Source organism: Haliotis asinina, chromosome 6 (assembly GCF_037392515.1).
Source record: "Haliotis asinina isolate JCU_RB_2024 chromosome 6, JCU_Hal_asi_v2, whole genome shotgun sequence".
In the NCBI taxonomy this organism is placed as follows: domain Eukaryota; kingdom Metazoa; phylum Mollusca; class Gastropoda; order Lepetellida; family Haliotidae; genus Haliotis; species Haliotis asinina.
In genome coordinates, this window is record NC_090285.1 from 5,350,563 (window position 1) to 5,367,578 (window position 17,016).

Consider the following 17,016-nt stretch of genomic DNA (forward strand, 5'->3'; position numbering starts at 1 on the left):
ATCTTCAGGGAAGAGTCCATTCATTCAAAGGAAACCTACTATTTCCATGGAAGTTTTTTTTATATTTATTGGTTATCTAGATCAATATAAACATTCAAATTGGATGCAGTCATCTGTTTGTTTCTATTAAAGAATACTAAATTAAAATACTGCAAAAATTAAATCTTATCCAACACCATATTACATGATGACATCGAATGTTAGGTATAATGTAATTGTATCATACCACAAAGTGTTGCGCCAACTGTTGAACTGTAGCTATTTCAGCAGATACTCCCTGTATGCTGGTTTTCTAAATATATCACGTATTTCTAAATATATCACCCGCATACTTAAGGAGGCCACCTGCCAGGTGCACCCGTACCACATCAACATGTTCATCTTCCCGTAAACAGGTGTTTGTCTTCCTGTACCATGTACCAATAAGCTAAACAAAGCACCTAAAAAGCACCATGTATTCCAGTAACCTGTCAACTCCGTGCAGCGTATTGATGTTTGATCGGCCAAATCTAACTGTAGAGGTATAATGACAGTTACGTGCTGTGTGCACTCATCAAAATTAGAACCTTGTCACCCACATGTACCGTATAAATTGTGAAGGAGGTAATTCTGCTTAGTGTTTGGTTGTGCTATACACACGACAGTGGCATGCAGGCCGTTTAACATGGTCATAAATTTGGTCCTAAAGCTTGAAAAATGCATCAAGCACAACAATCACAATATCACGAGTCAGGTGATCATCTTATTTACTGAACAGGAAAACACACCAAAGCTGTCATTTTAATAAAAAGACAGATACACAAGTCATGCCACAGATAACCCCAAAACTTGACAGCAGTTGAACAAGCCGTGTGCTACGTCAGGCAACCTGAACTCTGAATACACGTGTGTGACAGTCACCATGCAGTTACCCAAGTTCTGTGACGTCACACCCGCAAAAGGTTAAAATAAGGTGACGTCGTCGCTGCAACATACTGTTGACCTCACACCTCACTAGAAGACAGTTGTTCAGAGGTACAGTGTAAGCACAGACCGTCAGGTACACTAGGCAGACAGCCAAACGCATGATCTACCTTCACGTTGCAATATAGTTTCAACGCAGAAGTGACATGTTCGAAGAGAGGCAATGGAAGAGGATTGTTTTCAGTGGTGGTTCACACACTGCGCTCTGGAAGGGCGCAGGTGTGACACAGGTACGAGGGAACGTCACGCACTACTAGTAGTGTGCAGCAGGGAGGGGAACATTTTGTGCCAACAGTCGATCTCAGTTAATTGTCGTTAGGGTAAATCGTGCCGCCATAATATATCGGTATTTTGACCCCCGTCTGACAATTAATGCATGATTAGATAAACAATTTACCATGCCTATCAACAATGACAGGTTGCAGTAAATGGCCCCCGCTTGGTGCATTGGGCACCATGCAGCTTTGATAGAGGGCAGTCATGTGACCTGCTTCTACACCATCAGGACAACATCTGTCATAATGCATCTGGCAGGTACGACAAGGTGTTTAAGCCAACATCAGAGAAAGTGCTGGAAGTGACCAAAAAGAGATAAACAGCATACATTTAACCTGTGTCATAGCGCACATGCAGACAATGTACCAATGTACTGCAACCAGTGTAGTGTTACCTACCAGGTACAAATGTTCTAGACAAGCATAGCATATATTACGTATTTTGTATCAGGATCTGTAGGATTACCTAGGTTAAATATTTTAGCATTTAAGTCAATAATGCCGACGCATTCACTCATTTTATTATTCTTAGTCAAAGAGCAGTGTCAAGGATATTCCTATTGATATCAAAGTGGCATCTGGTGGATAAACAACCTGTAACCTACATGTACAAATTGTTTCATAATGAATTCTGCTGGGAAGCCCCGGACCATACATAGTAGCCTATCAGAACCATTCATTGTAGTCTATCGTAACAAGTGCATGTTCTTGAACGTTATCAGTGATTTGACCTGGGCATGGTGTGTCGAGACCCTGATAGCAAACATTGTGTCTTAATAGATGAGATGTGTAACCATATCCAGCTCAAGCTAAGTGTGTGGATTGAAGGAAACGTTTCTACACCCACTGACGGTGGATTACAGTACCTATTGCTAATACCTCAATTTGGGGACGGTTCATATCATTTGATCTGCTTGTTCTGACGATGAAGTTCGATGATATCCTGGCCCACGTGGGCGAGTTCGGACCATACCAGAGGCGTATGTACGTCCTCGTGTGCGTCCCCGCCATCTTTGCTGCTATTCAGGCTATGGTTCCTCTATTTCTCTTGGATATCCCAAAACACAGGTACTGTCTTTATTTGGCCGCAGTGAGTTTTTAGAGGTAACTGTGCAAATAAAAGGAATTACGTAATGCTACAAAGTTGTAAATGCTCCGGTGGAAACAATCATTAAATATGATCTATCTATCTATCTATCTGTCTGTCTGTCTGTCTGTCTGTCTGTCTGTCTTTCTGTGAAATTCATTCTTATCTTATGTTATCGTCGTATATATAACTCTTGAAGTATCGTTACACAGGAGCACAGGGGCATCACGTGATCATACAACATAATGTCTATATAGGAGCCAAATACACAAAGAAGCCGTAGAGGCAGCATAGATGACACTACAGCATGTCACCAATCGTTTTAAACTGAATTCAAAAGTTAAAAATCTAAATTTATCAAACATGTGTAGACACTTAAGGATTTAAACTCAGAGATTAGTGACATGTATCCAACATGCATGCACGTAGTGTACGTGCTACGTTCCTTGACATCCTTGGTTTCCGACCCACAATACTGTCACTTTGGAAAGCTCAACCCCTGTGCTTGCGATCGTTTAAATTATTAAATGGCGATTGAAACGCAAAGCATACCAAGAGGCCATTGGGATGGTCCTTGGGGGAATGTCTCAACGACAAGTGGCTGTACATTTCCACTGCCACCGGAGCACCATTTCTGCAGTGGTCAGACGCTACCAGAACACAAATGACGTCATCGATTGGTCACGTTCTGGACGTTCACGTGTAACAATGACAAGACAGGACAGTTGGATAAGTGAAACCCATCTTCGCCACAGGTTTCAGACCGCCCGGACCATCCCAGGACTTCGTCGTATTCACCCCAACACAGTTCGACAACGTTTACGTCATCACGGAATCAGACGACGACGTCCCGTCGTACGACCTATCCTGACAACAACGTCATCGACAAGCTCGCCGAATGTGGTGCCGAAATCATGTCCGCAGACCCTTGTTTCGGTGGAGAAATGTTGTTTTCACAGATGAGTCCAGGTTTAACATTTCACGTTAGTGATGGACGTCAACATGCCTATAGACGCGTGGGAGAACGTTATGCACAGTGTCTCGGAGAGGAATCGCTTTGGTGGTGATTCCGTGATGATATGGGGTTGAATAACACCACAACGTTGACATACTGCCTTGGCCTGTAAATTCACCGGGTCTCTCCCAGATAGAGCATGTTTGGGACGAGATGAATCGACGTCTACGCCGTCTTCCTCATCTGCCAGATAACGTCGTGACCTTTCAGCAGAACTTGAGGGAATGTGGCGTGACATCCCACAAGCCTTCCTTGCACGTTTGATAGGCTCTATGCGTTGTCGATGCACTGCTGTTCTCAATGCCGATGGTGGATATACCCGTTATTGAGCTTTTGACCCCTGTCCCGCTTGTGGACTCGTGACGTCAATGTGATTGACTTTTCAGCTGAAAATTGATTTAAAGTTTATATCTACCTTTGACATTGTTATCGTAGTTATCAACTGGGATAATAATTTGGCAATGCACGGTTTCTTTATGTGGCTAGTACAGAATACGATTAATGATTTTAAGACAATGCTTTGTGTTTGTTGGTGTCACACCGAACTTCATTAACAGGATTCGGGTCAAGTTAATGTTTCAACTTGGAATATATATGCGTAAATAGATTTCATTGGTCATAGCCTATATCATATCATGTCATATCATGTCTCATATGTGATGTCATATCAATGGATCGCTGATATGGTGGTTTAGTGAAAAATGTTCTGATCTCCTTACAGATGTGCCATCTCCCCAAACGATACATTCCACAGCCAGGGAGAGAGTCACGCCAGGCTTGTGAACCAGTCAGTCCCTTACGTCAAAGAAGAGGGTAAATTAACTCTTTCATCATGCCTCCGATACAAGACTCCCATGAACGACAGTGGCGATAGCAACGACACTGAGCCGTGCAGCCGATGGGTCTACGACACTTCAGATATCCAGGAGAATATTATAACGGAGGTACACAGTAAATGGCATTCCTTATGTATCGACCTTCACTCCCATGAATGGTTTATTTGATATGCATGGGTCAAAAGGGATGCAATTACAATCTGTATGTCTTATGTAGTCACGTTGGGAACGAGCAAGCAAGCTTTTGTTTCTTGGCTACTTCTTGCCTCTTCATTAGGTCCATTCACTCAGACATGTCGTGTTATAAATATTAAAGAAGTTGTAAATTCATAACATTCGTTGTCATATATCTATGGATCACCAACACCTGAAGGGATATCACCATACTAGGGACCATGGGGACTTAAAGTGCTTATGCTACCTGCAAGGCCCATAGCTGGATTTACATCATCCTTCAGCCGATGGCGATTGTGGTCAAATTTAGCTAAAATTAAAATGACATAACTGCTAAAAGTGATGGTAAAATTGAATTCCCTTTGAATTTAACAAGGAGGAAATACGTACTCTTAAGTTTGATATACATTCCACTTGACCTTGTCAAAATCGAGGTGAAAGGTCTCATCCTTCGGATAGGGTAGTATCAGATGCCGTTGGAAAGTGGTCACTTCCAGAGAGGTCGTCATAGACTGATCATGCAAATTCACCCAGTAGGTCTGGATCTGAAGTTGATAGTGCCCATGACAGGATGTAACATTCGATCTGGTGAATATATCTACCTAACCTTGTTAGGTTCTGTTGCACGACTTATGCGACGGATATACGATGGGTATCAAAATCAATAACTCTGAAATTTGTATCCAAATTTCAGTTCAATATCGTCTGTGACAAGCGTATTCTTCGGGCGGATTCCAACATGGCTGTGTCTGCAGGAAGTCTTGTTGGCGCATTTGTTATGGGATTCGTGTCTGATCGGTGAGTTTCCATTTTCTTGACATGTCGTCCATTGAACAATCTGGACAGAGAAGGTCTTCAGAGGCCCATGTTTGTCGTAAGAGGCGACTAACGTGACATCAAGTTTTAATTGAGTTGCAACTCGCCATCCTCACTCTGAAGACAAAGCTTAGAACTGGTCTTCAGCAACCCATGCTTGTCGAAAGAGACGACCAATGGAATAGGGCGGCCAGGGTCGTCAACGTAACTGACTTAATCATATACCAATAACTGTCTGCTTCGTTCAAAATGATAAGGATGAATCACAACCTAACTCGAAATTGGTAGATGCTGAAACATTCAACTCAACGCAGAATGTAATGAAAACATCAGACCAACTACAGAAAAAAGTTTCATAACGTTTGTGTCAAAATTAGAAAAGTTACTCCGCAAACTGTCATCGTTTTGTTTTGATTTTCGGGTGATGTTTTACAAGGACTATTGCAGGAACAACAATGGGTTTTCTGTCTGACTGTTCAGTCGTCTTCAAGGCGAAATCCAAAGTTAACAGAATTGGGAAATGAATGGGAACGTTAATGACATAATAAAGCGCACCAAAGCAAAACTAATCTATACGGAACACCAGTATATCAAAGCTCATGTCCATGGACCTTTACGGTTACTGCCTTACCATTGCGATCTCATCCAATACCATTTATCTGTGGTAACATAAAATCTGGTGTGGGTGTAAACAACGGCACGTTCAAACTTTCGGACGTTCAAAACGAAGTTCCCTACACACTGACATAAGTGATAATAACACAAGCAATCTGGCAAAAGTGTGTACAGAACGTTGAACATGAACCAGAGAATCACTACTGGAGAAAACGTGGTTCACAACATGCCACCATTCACACAGCCATCATAAGTATACAACCAGCGAGTAGTGAAAGTGAATCAGGCATTTCCTCAAATTCCAGTCTGAAAATGATTGATACAACCCCTAAATACATCCTAACTGCACGTGCTTCCCGCCGTGAAAGTTGTTCCTGCAACAGTACCATTTTTACTCTGCCATCGGAAAAAGCAAAATCAAAACAAATTGATGATTGTTTGTTGAATAACGTTACTGATTTTGAGACAAACGTTATGAAACTTTTTCCTAGAGTTGTCTGGTGTTTTCATTAGTTATCAGTTTGACCCAAACAAACTGCAGCTGGAATATTGTTGAGTGAGGTGTCAAAGATCAAACAAACAACACAAATACTCATTATCGCAGTAAGAGGTTTGTTTTCTTTCAGTATTGGACGTAAAATAACATTTTTCATCAGCGTCGGACTGCAGGCGATTTCGGCTATTGTGACATCATTCAGTCCCAACATTTACGTGTTCATCGTCATCCGTGCTATCAACGGTCTCTCCGCCATGTCTCTGTTCATGATTGCATTCGTGCTTGGTAAGTGCACTTGGCGACTGATTGTTGCTTGATGCCGAATGAAGTCAATGAGTCAATATATGCAAACAGCGCAACACTGCATTTCAAGAACAAGACTTTCTTCGTGGTTAAGAACCAGTAAATCGGACAAGCTTACATTCTGGAAAATAATGTGGATCAAACCAAACGCTGGATAGCAACGAGCTGGAGAGTGGATCTTTTAAACACATTCCAAACCTTTGTGCGTCTATATTTTCAATACCATTTCAGGATTAGTAGGTCTTGCAAACATATTCCAAACTATCCGCGTCTCCATCGATCAAACAATTACCAATCAGCAAATAGAGAACTTTAATTTCTTCTTGTGTTCCTATTGCTCATGCATATTCAACAAAATGAAACAGAAATGATGCATGTGTTTATTCATATCTGTGTAGTATTTAGGCTACCGACAGGATCTGAGGAAACAGTTTGTAAAGAACCAGAAACGCATTTACACATGGACATTATACTAGACAATATGCGTCTCCAACATTTCATACCGGAAACTGAACTTCTTGCCTTCCTGTTGCTCCAGTCGGTTTACCAAAATGAAACAAAAACATGCATGAGTTTTCATATCTGTACATTATTTAGGTTTTCAGGAAACAGATTGTTTATAACCTAATACATTCAGAAGCACATTTACACATGAATGATTATGTAATTTTTTTTGGTCCAATATGTTTCCGAAAATGAAACAAAAATATGCTGACTGCGCATATCTGTCAGTAGCATTCCAGCTACTGACAGATTGGGAGGAAACAATTTGTTAACCAATACAATCGGAAACGTATTAAGACCGGGTTAAACTTGATCTTCAGTGAATTGTGTTGTTTCAAGATGCTACTAAGGGGCTTGAATGGTCAGGGTCGCTGACTTGGTTGACATATGTCATCGTAAATAGAGAAAGTTTCTCTTCTTAAATAATGAAACAAAAACATGCAAATTGACATATCTCTTAATAATGTAGATAACTGACAGTTTATGAGGAAACAGTTTGTGAACAAACAATACAATCAGAAACTCATTAACACGTGAATATGTAACATTATTCGAGATACTATGCTACGTTCTCTCCTGCTTTAAGGTCTTGAGATGGTTGGACCATCCAAGCGGGTGTTGGCCGGGGTAGGTGTCCAGCTGTTTTGGAGTGTGGGCATGTTTATCCTGGGGGTGGTTGCGTACGCCCTCCGCTACTGGAAGACATTACAGCTCGTCATCTCAGTGCCTTCCGTTCTCCTCTTTGGATTTTGGTGGTTCGTGTACTTCTGATGATCATTTATTTCCGAATTCAGACCAAATCCAAATTTACAGAAGCAGACGGAACGACGCTGAAGTACTGAGTTCTAAATTTTGTTAGTACACAGTCGGAATATATATGTAACATAAAGTACAGTTAAAGAGGACATTATCTGTTATTTCAGGGCATGTAATATCTACATACCTTTTCAAACAACTGTTATAGTAACAACTGATTGGTTATATGCAGACACTGAATGTTATGAATATATAACTTATAACATATGTTACAAATGTCTTACATGTTTTAGTCACCATGTGGCGGAAATACTGCCGTTGTGCTTAAACTAATACATTCCCACACTCACTATGCTTAATGTTACTTTTTAAGGCTGATTCCAGAGTCCTCAAGATGGTTGCTGTCACGTGGTCGGAAAGCGGAAGCGGAAGTCATCATTCAGAAAGCGGCAGAGATAAACGGAGTAGAACTTCCGGCCTCCATGTTGGCTGAGCTGACCGTCGATGAGGGAGACCGGGGAAAGTTTACTCAGCTGTTCACCTCAAGTGTCATCAGAAACAGAACCTTAATCATCTTCTTCAACTGGCATGTAGTATATGATACCATTTTATCATTAGGAACACTTGATGTTTATATAATACGGTGTGAAGAAAATCGTATAGCAATGTCCTTTTTCATTAAATCTCAAATATCAAATAGAAGTTGAGAATACCAGTTTTCCAAAGCCATTCATGATATCTTTGTAAAATATATGCATATTATTGTGTTATCTATATACATTTCCATGACTGTTCACCTTAAGTGTTACTGACCACGACCATAATTTCCAACGACAAACAAACTCGTATTTCGTATGATTAAACCATGTTATTACATCGTAACTAACTGTTGCATTCTATACTATCAAACAAAATTATACTTTTAAAAAGCTATTAATTACCTGTTGTGTCCAAACAAGCGCCAAAGTATGTAACAAACTTGTTGATAAAATGGTTTTACACAACTGCACAAATAACAAATCGATTTACCAGATAATGTTGATTTTGATGAGATTTCTTACAAAGATTAGAAATTAAAGACATCGCTACAACGCAACAGAAATCACCTTCCAGTTGAAATTGTGCTGCAAAGAGCATTCACTGTCTGGCAATAGAAATCCAGATTCCTTTCAGAAATTGACCTTGCATTCTATGACATTCCTTTTGAAGGCGTTTCAAGGTCAAATCACTAAGTCTGGACTACGAGACACGGAACATCGCCATTGAATGAAAACTCGCTGGAGATTATCAGTCTTCTGTTGCCAAGCGTCTGAATGTTAGTCTGAGCAAGATATCATGGCTTGCAGCTCATTGCAACCAAAAAGTTATAACAAACACAAGCAGACCTCGAGTTACCACAGCAACCAGTGTGTCTTGATTTGAGAGGATAGCCGATCAAACTGTACGGAACAGGTTGAAAGAGACTGGTCTGAGAGCCAGGTACCTGACGTCGGGGTCGTGCTACGTCGTCACCATCAAGCTCCACGTCTCCGTTATGTAAAAGCATCCACTTGGTTGTGTAGACATTACTTTCTTCTTAACTGGTGTAAAATTCCATGCCCTGAAATCTGTTTGTGGACGCGATATACATGTTTGAAAGTACAACATTTTCGCAACAGATTTCTCGTCTATGCGTTTCGTTTTGGACAGTATTTTACCACGATTATGTGACAACATGTGGCGTGCGTTTGACGTCGGAAGCAACTTTGGAGTAACAGTTTCATAGTGCACTGTAATGAGTAAAATGCAGTGTCGATTGAAAAATGTGAACTTTGTTTTGCCCGGCACATTAGTTTAAATGCATGTTTATCCATAATTTTCATCCATAGCTCAGTTTGGACCTCAGCCGACAGTTGTATGTGGATATTTTCTCAATAGCTACTGACGTATGGCAGTTTGTGTGTGAAACAACAGTATTACATAGACATATCTTTTTTCACTTTTTTGTTTTGTTAGTGTTGTATTCTGTGACTACTGTATCAGTCTTACTATCATACAGCCCAGAATACAAACAAATCCACACATTGTTTTTCACTGTATGTACAGACGGTGCTGAATACACAGTCACCCTCTTCGCGGTGCGGTGGAGGACGTGTAAGTCTTGCGATAGGGTGTCACAATACAGTACATGGCGGGTATCATAACTGTAGAAACGGTATTTAGTGAGAACGTACAGAATCTCAAACTTGTGTGTTTCAATATCAAATAGATCTACTTGAGTAAATCTAAGTTCGTGTTTGATTTCAAAACACACATTGTCGTAAGACCAGTAAGTATTTGTGGCCTGCTTGTGACGTCATGGTAACCTAAGACACCACAACAAGCTGTAGAACAGGTTGATGTAATTTCATCGCAGGATTATCCTAGCACAGATCCCAAGACAAACAATTCCTTCTTCCAAGGTTTGGGTCTCTTTCACGTACGTACACACACACTTTCCCAAACTGTCTGTTGTCGTCAGTTCGTCTTTACATGTAGATAATCGCCCCTGATCGTTTCCTGTTTCAGGTTTGCTGTGAACATAGCGTACTACGGTCTTGGGCTTAATGTGCAGAACCTGAGCGGCGACATTTACCTCAACTACACCATTGCCAGCATCGCGGAGACGGCGTCCTACGTGGCGTGTATACTGCTGATGGACAGGGTTGGAAGGAAGTGGCTCCACTGCACCAGTATGTTAGTGGGAGGGTTAGCGTGTGTGGCGGTACTGTTCCCAGTTACATATGCAGGTAAGTTACATTCCTATTCACAAACACATCGGATATACTTTAACTTCAAAGAAATCGTGAGATCTCGTGTATTGCGCTACTGCATCTAGTGTACAACAGAGTACGTCTTACGGCGTACCGAAAATGACTGGCATCACAATATCTATAAGACTTATCTTATCCATCTGCTTTGTTCTTTTACATTTTACTTTATGATGCAGTGAATAAGATAACGTGACCTATTTTCGTCTTTTGAAAACCTTCAAAATGTTTTGTCAAATAACCAAATCCGATTGTGTGATAAATGGCAGACATCTAAATTTTGAAGTAAAAATGGTACCAGTTTTTATATACAATATGGGTTTCACAGTTATAACACCGGTAGATATATACTACTTAAGAAAAATAAAGAAAAAAAGAAACGCATAGCTGAAAACTGTTATTAATTTATACACTTAAGGTTCAGTAATACGGGGCAGTCATGAAGAGAACCTGAATGAACATTAACTGTCCAGTGCTGCAAGAAACTACGTCACAAATGACAAGTGTTCCAAGGTCAAGGTCGCAGAGCAGTCAGTATCTTGTGTGGCCACCATTAGCATCAGTGGTTGTCTGGCATCGGGCCAATATACCGGGCCAGATTCCGGATGAAGTGCCTGGGAATGAGTTGGTACTCTTCCCACATGACCACAAACAGAGCAGAAAACGTCTGTGGCTAAAGCTCACGCTTTTGCACACGACGATCCAATTCGTCCCTCAAATGTTCAATAGGGTTAAAATCCGGTGGTCGTGAGGGCCAATCAAGAACCTGAACGTTGCTCTGGGCAAGGAAATCCCTGGTTATTCTTGCTGTATGCGGCCGAGCGTTATCGTGCTGAAAAATGACGTTCTGGCGGTTCTTGAAAGGAGGAACATGACGCCTGATGATGTCATCACGGTAACGTCGAGCTGTCACATTGCCCTGGACCTGTTTGACATCTGTCCTGATACTGTATGAGATGACTGCCCAAACAATGACACTTCCGCCATCAAATCCTGTACACAACTTCCAGCGTAGCGTTCGTTACGACGTCGATATGCACGTGCTCTTCCGTCGGGACGTCGCAGCATGTAACACGACTCATCGCTGAAGATATCAGTTCTCCACTTTTGCTCGCAAGAGCATTGAAATCCCCGACTTTTATTGGAAATGATGCATGCAAAAGGAAACCCATGAATTTGTTCCCGTTCACGATCTATTAATGCAAAGGAAACCCATGAATTTGTTCCCGTTCACGATCTATTAATGCTCTTGCGACAGTTGACAATCTTGGTGTTAAAGTCATGCCTAGACTTACTGAGGCTCAGTGCAACAATACAATTGTCATTTGTAGGCTAAGGAGTCTCAGTCTGCGATTGCAACTCAACTGAATGTGTTGTCAGAGAACCATAGCAAGACTTTGACATCGCTACCAGCAGCAAGGGTCAAGACGTGATGGCCCCAGGTCAGGTTGACCCCGTGTGACCAACCCCATTCAGGACAGGTTTATTCGGCTCCGTTCTCCAAAACATCCTCCACAAGATTGGTAGTGCCATGACTAAGATCAATTTCTGATCAGACTGTGAGGAACCGCTTACGTGTGGCTGGTATTCGTTCCAGAAGACCTTTGCGAGGGCATTGTCCTTACGCTTCAACATCGGCAACAAAGCAGACAGTGGAGTCGCCAGTATCTCCCATGACCATTGCAAAAGTGGAGAACTGATATCTTCAGCGATGAGTCGTGTTACATGCTGCGACGTCCCGACGGAAGAGCACGTGCATATCGACGTCGTAACGAACGCTACGCTGGAAGTTGTGTACAGGATTTGATGGCGGAAGTGTCATTGTTTGGGCAGTCATCTCATACAGTATCAGGACAGATGTCAAACAGGTCCAGGGCAATGTGACAGCTCGACGTTACCGTTATTGAGGAAAACAGATTTTGGTGCGTTTTGGTGAGTTGTCCTCAATGACAATGGATTCAAACTCGGAAATGTTTGCACACAGCGACATAGATATACTGATTACACCAATGATTCAAATTCGTGTGGAAAATGGAAAAATACTACCTATGCGTTTCTTTTTTTGAGTAGTTTATTTAATAACGCTTGAAAACAATGCCAGTCAATCAACCTATCAATACTAACAGTAGGCCAATACTGTCCCAGCACCCTCGTGGGTTACCGTCCTGCTCTCAATGATCGGCAAGCTCGGAGCGTCAGCCGCGTTCGCCATCATCTACGTTTTTTCTGCCGAACTCATGCCCACCGTTGTACGCAATTCCGGCGTGGGAGCTAGCTCTACTTGTGGAAAGATAGGAGGAATGACCGCTCCCTACATTGCTGATCTAGTAAGTAAAGTGAAATCATTTTAATTTTATATTTCCTACCAAACTATAGTTAAATATTTGACTAGTTCTATCGTTTCTGACACAGTTTGTGGGATTTGATAATCACGGCATATACTCGTGGAAAATACTACCTCATACCTTGATTTTTTAGTTCCATTCATGATGGAGGGATGAAACACATAAGGATGGCTTACTGGAACCTTACATTGTTGTCGGGTTAGATACTTTTTCTCCATATTCTCAATAATCTATAGCTATTTATTATTTACCTTTTAATTGCTGTGGTGGCTGGACATCAACATTCTTTCAATTGTAATCTATGTTTGAGGGCCTTCTCATTGGCGGCGACCTACAGGCTGCGCTGCCACTCATTGTGATCGGTGTGTTGTCTGTGGCGGCCGGAGGTCTCTCCCTTTTACTTCCGGAGACCCTTAACACAACGCTACCCGAAACCATTGAAGATGCCGAAACTTTCGGAAAGTAGGTGTTTTCTTAATATTCCAGCTATCTGTAAATTCAAGAGGTCTGTAAATACTCAAGTCTCGACCTGGCAATCCAGTATGAGCATTTATCTAGGAAATTGTGATTCGATGACATGTGTCATAAAGGTAAAGCGAGCCTGATTACCCCATCAGCTTAGTCACATCTTATGACATGAGTGGATCACTGAAGATCAATTCTAACCCGGACGCCACGGGTGGAGAACTGTAAGAGAGGCCACCTTCGTCTTAGGTTGATTTCCATATTTTTGGCAATATCTAACTGATTATACAATGAACAATTCGCAGAACTAGCTTTATTAATAATACTGAGACATGCACCAAGACCACAATGCCCTAATCGAAGATTTGTTAACAGAACCTCTCTCCGATTGTTTCGAAATACATGTTATCTACCATGAAAAAACTCAGTGTCATACAGACAGCGTCCTTTCAAGGATGACACCCATCTCTGTTCCCATTTGTTAGAGCATGGATCTTACTGACGTAGCGTAAGTCAGCAAGAGAAAGGAATATAGACTGCTCCTGTTCTTATACATCAAAATGGAAGCTTTTGCCAATTTATCACTATTTTCATTTCCCTGAAGTCCATGAGAATTCAAATTTTAACATATCACTGCTTATTTCAGGTCGGCTTCTAGCAGCAAATACCACCAAACATCAGAAAAAAAGATCTCATCTGGAGATGTACAGGTGAATGATGTTTAGAAAAAAGCACATATGTAACATTGTCACTCGTGTAACGTTGTCTGCAATAGATGTTTAACATTGTCAACCACATATATATGTAACATTGTCAACAATACACGTGTGCATGCAATATAGATGTTTAAACATTATCAGCAACTCACGTCTAACATTGATAGTATACTCTACCATTTAGCATTACATCATGTTTATGATCCTCTTTCGCCACAATATGTAATCAACGAAGTGAAAATAAAATGAAATATGTATTACCCGACAAAAAGTTGGAGCTGAAAGTCAACATTCACACACCGTGCTTATGATTCCTCCAGATGAATGTCGCATCGGCGTTCTGTGCGCATTTGAAGTAGCCACGTATTGACGACTTACAACGCGTAGCCTTAATATATACATGGAAATATCATTCTTTTCGATTAACGGATATTTTGTATCGTACGGAAGCGTATTAGGGCCACGGTGAAAATGTTTTGTGTCACTATCTCCTACGTAGGACATACTGTCTTCGTATCTCCTACGTAGGAGATAGTGAGTCCTACGTAGGAGATACTAAGTCCTACGTGATTGAAAGTCCTACGTAGCAAATAATAAGTCCTACGTTGGAGATAGTGAGTCCTGCGTAGGAGATACTAGGTCCTACGTGATTAAAAGTCCTACATAGCAAATAATAAGTCCTACGTTGGAGATGGAACAATGGAACAGAGACTAAATATTGCTTGTATCTAATGTTGGCGACCTATAACGTTTCGATGTGGCATTTACACTAGTACCAAGTGATAATGGGGGATTCGGAAAACAACTGAAGGGGAAAGAATTCAAATATAATTGGGTAATATGGTTCATATTATTTGGTAAGAATGCAACATCTATGAACTTAACGTCTAGTTCCTGCTTAGAAAACATAATTCTGAAATCCAACAAATATTGGAATTGTCTAACATTTTACGTGATAATACTATACATTGGCATAATATTGTATTAGATGAGTCAGGTCAAAGTAAGAGCAGACTGCATTTGTATGATAAGCTTTAAGTTACATTAAAAAATAAACGTAGTAGCTTTTCTAATATTTGTTCATATTTGATTCGTGGCCAGTTAATACAAAGAAGTTATTACCTACTAAAACTAAGAATCAAATCGTTTTGATGAATTTAGTGTAGAATATCCATATTTGTCTGATATGAAACTGAATTATTGCCATTCAGCACGTCCCGCAGTGTGAAACCTTTCTTATAGAAATATGATTCATATCTTATATTGTTACATTTAGGACACATACGTTATATGATCATGTTATTGAAAATACATCTAAAAATATGTTTGTTTCTTACGAATGGGTTTACCAAATTATAATATGCGTGATGTTATCAAGTCCATGATGCAAGACAATAATACAATATATAGAACAATAAGCAATTGCATCACTCATGCATGAATCATGAAACAGGCTATAGCATGCGTACCCTGTGGGTGACACAGGAGTGTTTTAACAGGCAATCCACCCGTCCCATAACAGGATTATGGTACCTGAGCCAAGAAATTATAGCTCATGACATATACATGTCACGTGACTGAGAATAGTTCAGACACAACAATTAACTGATGCAATACAATTATTAGATCTACCAGGAACGATTTACTTCTTTATGTGACTTATATAAATAGGCCTGATCCAATCACACTTGTAATTCAAAGTCATATAAAATATCAATCATACACACGTTCCTGCAGGAGAGTATTCATATATTGCTAATTACACTATCATAAATAGTTTACTAAAAATGCTTACTTAGGATACTTAAGTGTGCATAAATAAAAGTATATATGTAGCAATAATGTACTATCATTACTAACCTTGTAAGCAGAGTGTTCAGTATATGTTTGTGCTGTGCATAACAGGTAGGGGTGACAAGTGATGAGCACTGTGGTGAGGGTGACAAGTGTTGCATGTGTGAAAATAACCGATGACCCATGATTTGAAATGAGCCAATTCCAATCAACCAGGTAATCATTACAAGCCATATAACTGACGGAAAGATAGAATAACCTGCTTGCCCTATGACCTTATAATGGAATAATCCAAAACAATCAGAGAGCTGCATTAAACACCTAAAATACTACTTGCTGACGACTACTCATTGTGAACACAATGAACGTCTGTTGACCCAAAACAATACAGGTGTATATACATTTTGATAAAAATAACGCACACGAAGTTCATATAAATGCTTTTATTTCAGCCTGTTACACAAGAAACTTCTTTAACAAATCATCCATTCAATCACCCACCAAATTCCTGGAAATCGTTTGCTTACTAATTTTGAAAAAGCGTTTGATACAGTAGATTGGTCATTTATTAATAAAACACTATCCTTCTTTCAACTATTGCGAATCAATTCGAAAATGGTTCAGAACTTATATCAAGGTATTGAATCTAATGTTCTTGTTAATGGCTATGGATCGGATATTTTCGAAATTCAAAGAGGTTGTCGCCAAGGGGATCCACTTTCTCCTTATATTTTCATTTTATGTGCAGCGATATTAGCAATACTGATAATAATAATAACAAAATAAAGGTTATTTCGATTGGTAACATGGAGTATTTGTTCAATGAATTCGCTGGTGACACAACATATATGTTGGATAGCTCAGAACGTTGCCTCTATGCAGTATTTAATGTGCTAAACGTCTATGCAAGGTTTTCAGAGTTAACATTGACAAGACACGTCTCACTCATATGGACAGAATCAAAAAAGAGAATGAAATTATGTTCAGACCTTAATGTATACTGGAAAAAAGACGATTTCAACCTTCTTGGAATTACATTAGATTTAGATCATATGGTAGATATAAAT

At 40.3% G+C, this 17,016-nt stretch overlaps 1 protein-coding gene across 1 annotated transcript; it reads left to right on the forward strand.

Annotated features, from left to right (window-relative positions):
• Positions 1-1,996: 1,996 nt before the first annotated feature.
• On the forward strand, positions 1,997-14,426 carry LOC137286289 (organic cation transporter protein-like). The gene is made up of 10 exons (XM_067818057.1): positions 1,997-2,306; positions 4,062-4,284; positions 5,045-5,148; positions 6,408-6,562; positions 7,671-7,839; positions 8,214-8,426; positions 10,388-10,608; positions 12,775-12,956; positions 13,285-13,436; positions 14,086-14,426. The coding sequence occupies exons 1-10, from the start codon at positions 2,164-2,166 to the stop codon at positions 14,162-14,164; spliced, it is 1,641 nt and encodes a 546-aa protein (XP_067674158.1). The 5' UTR covers positions 1,997-2,163; the 3' UTR covers positions 14,165-14,426.
• The last annotated feature ends 2,590 nt before the right edge of the window (positions 14,427-17,016 follow it).

Coding starts and splice junctions, on each gene's coding strand:
- LOC137286289 (XM_067818057.1), top strand. CDS start 2,164: ATGAAGTTCGATGATATCCTGGCCCACGTGGGCGAGTTCGGACCATAC. Junction 7,840..8,213: donor CTCCTCTTTGGATTTTGGTG/GTTCGTGTACTT, acceptor TTACTTTTTAAG/GCTGATTCCAGAGTCCTCAA. Junction 13,437..14,085: donor GATGCCGAAACTTTCGGAAA/GTAGGTGTTTTC, acceptor TGCTTATTTCAG/GTCGGCTTCTAGCAGCAAAT.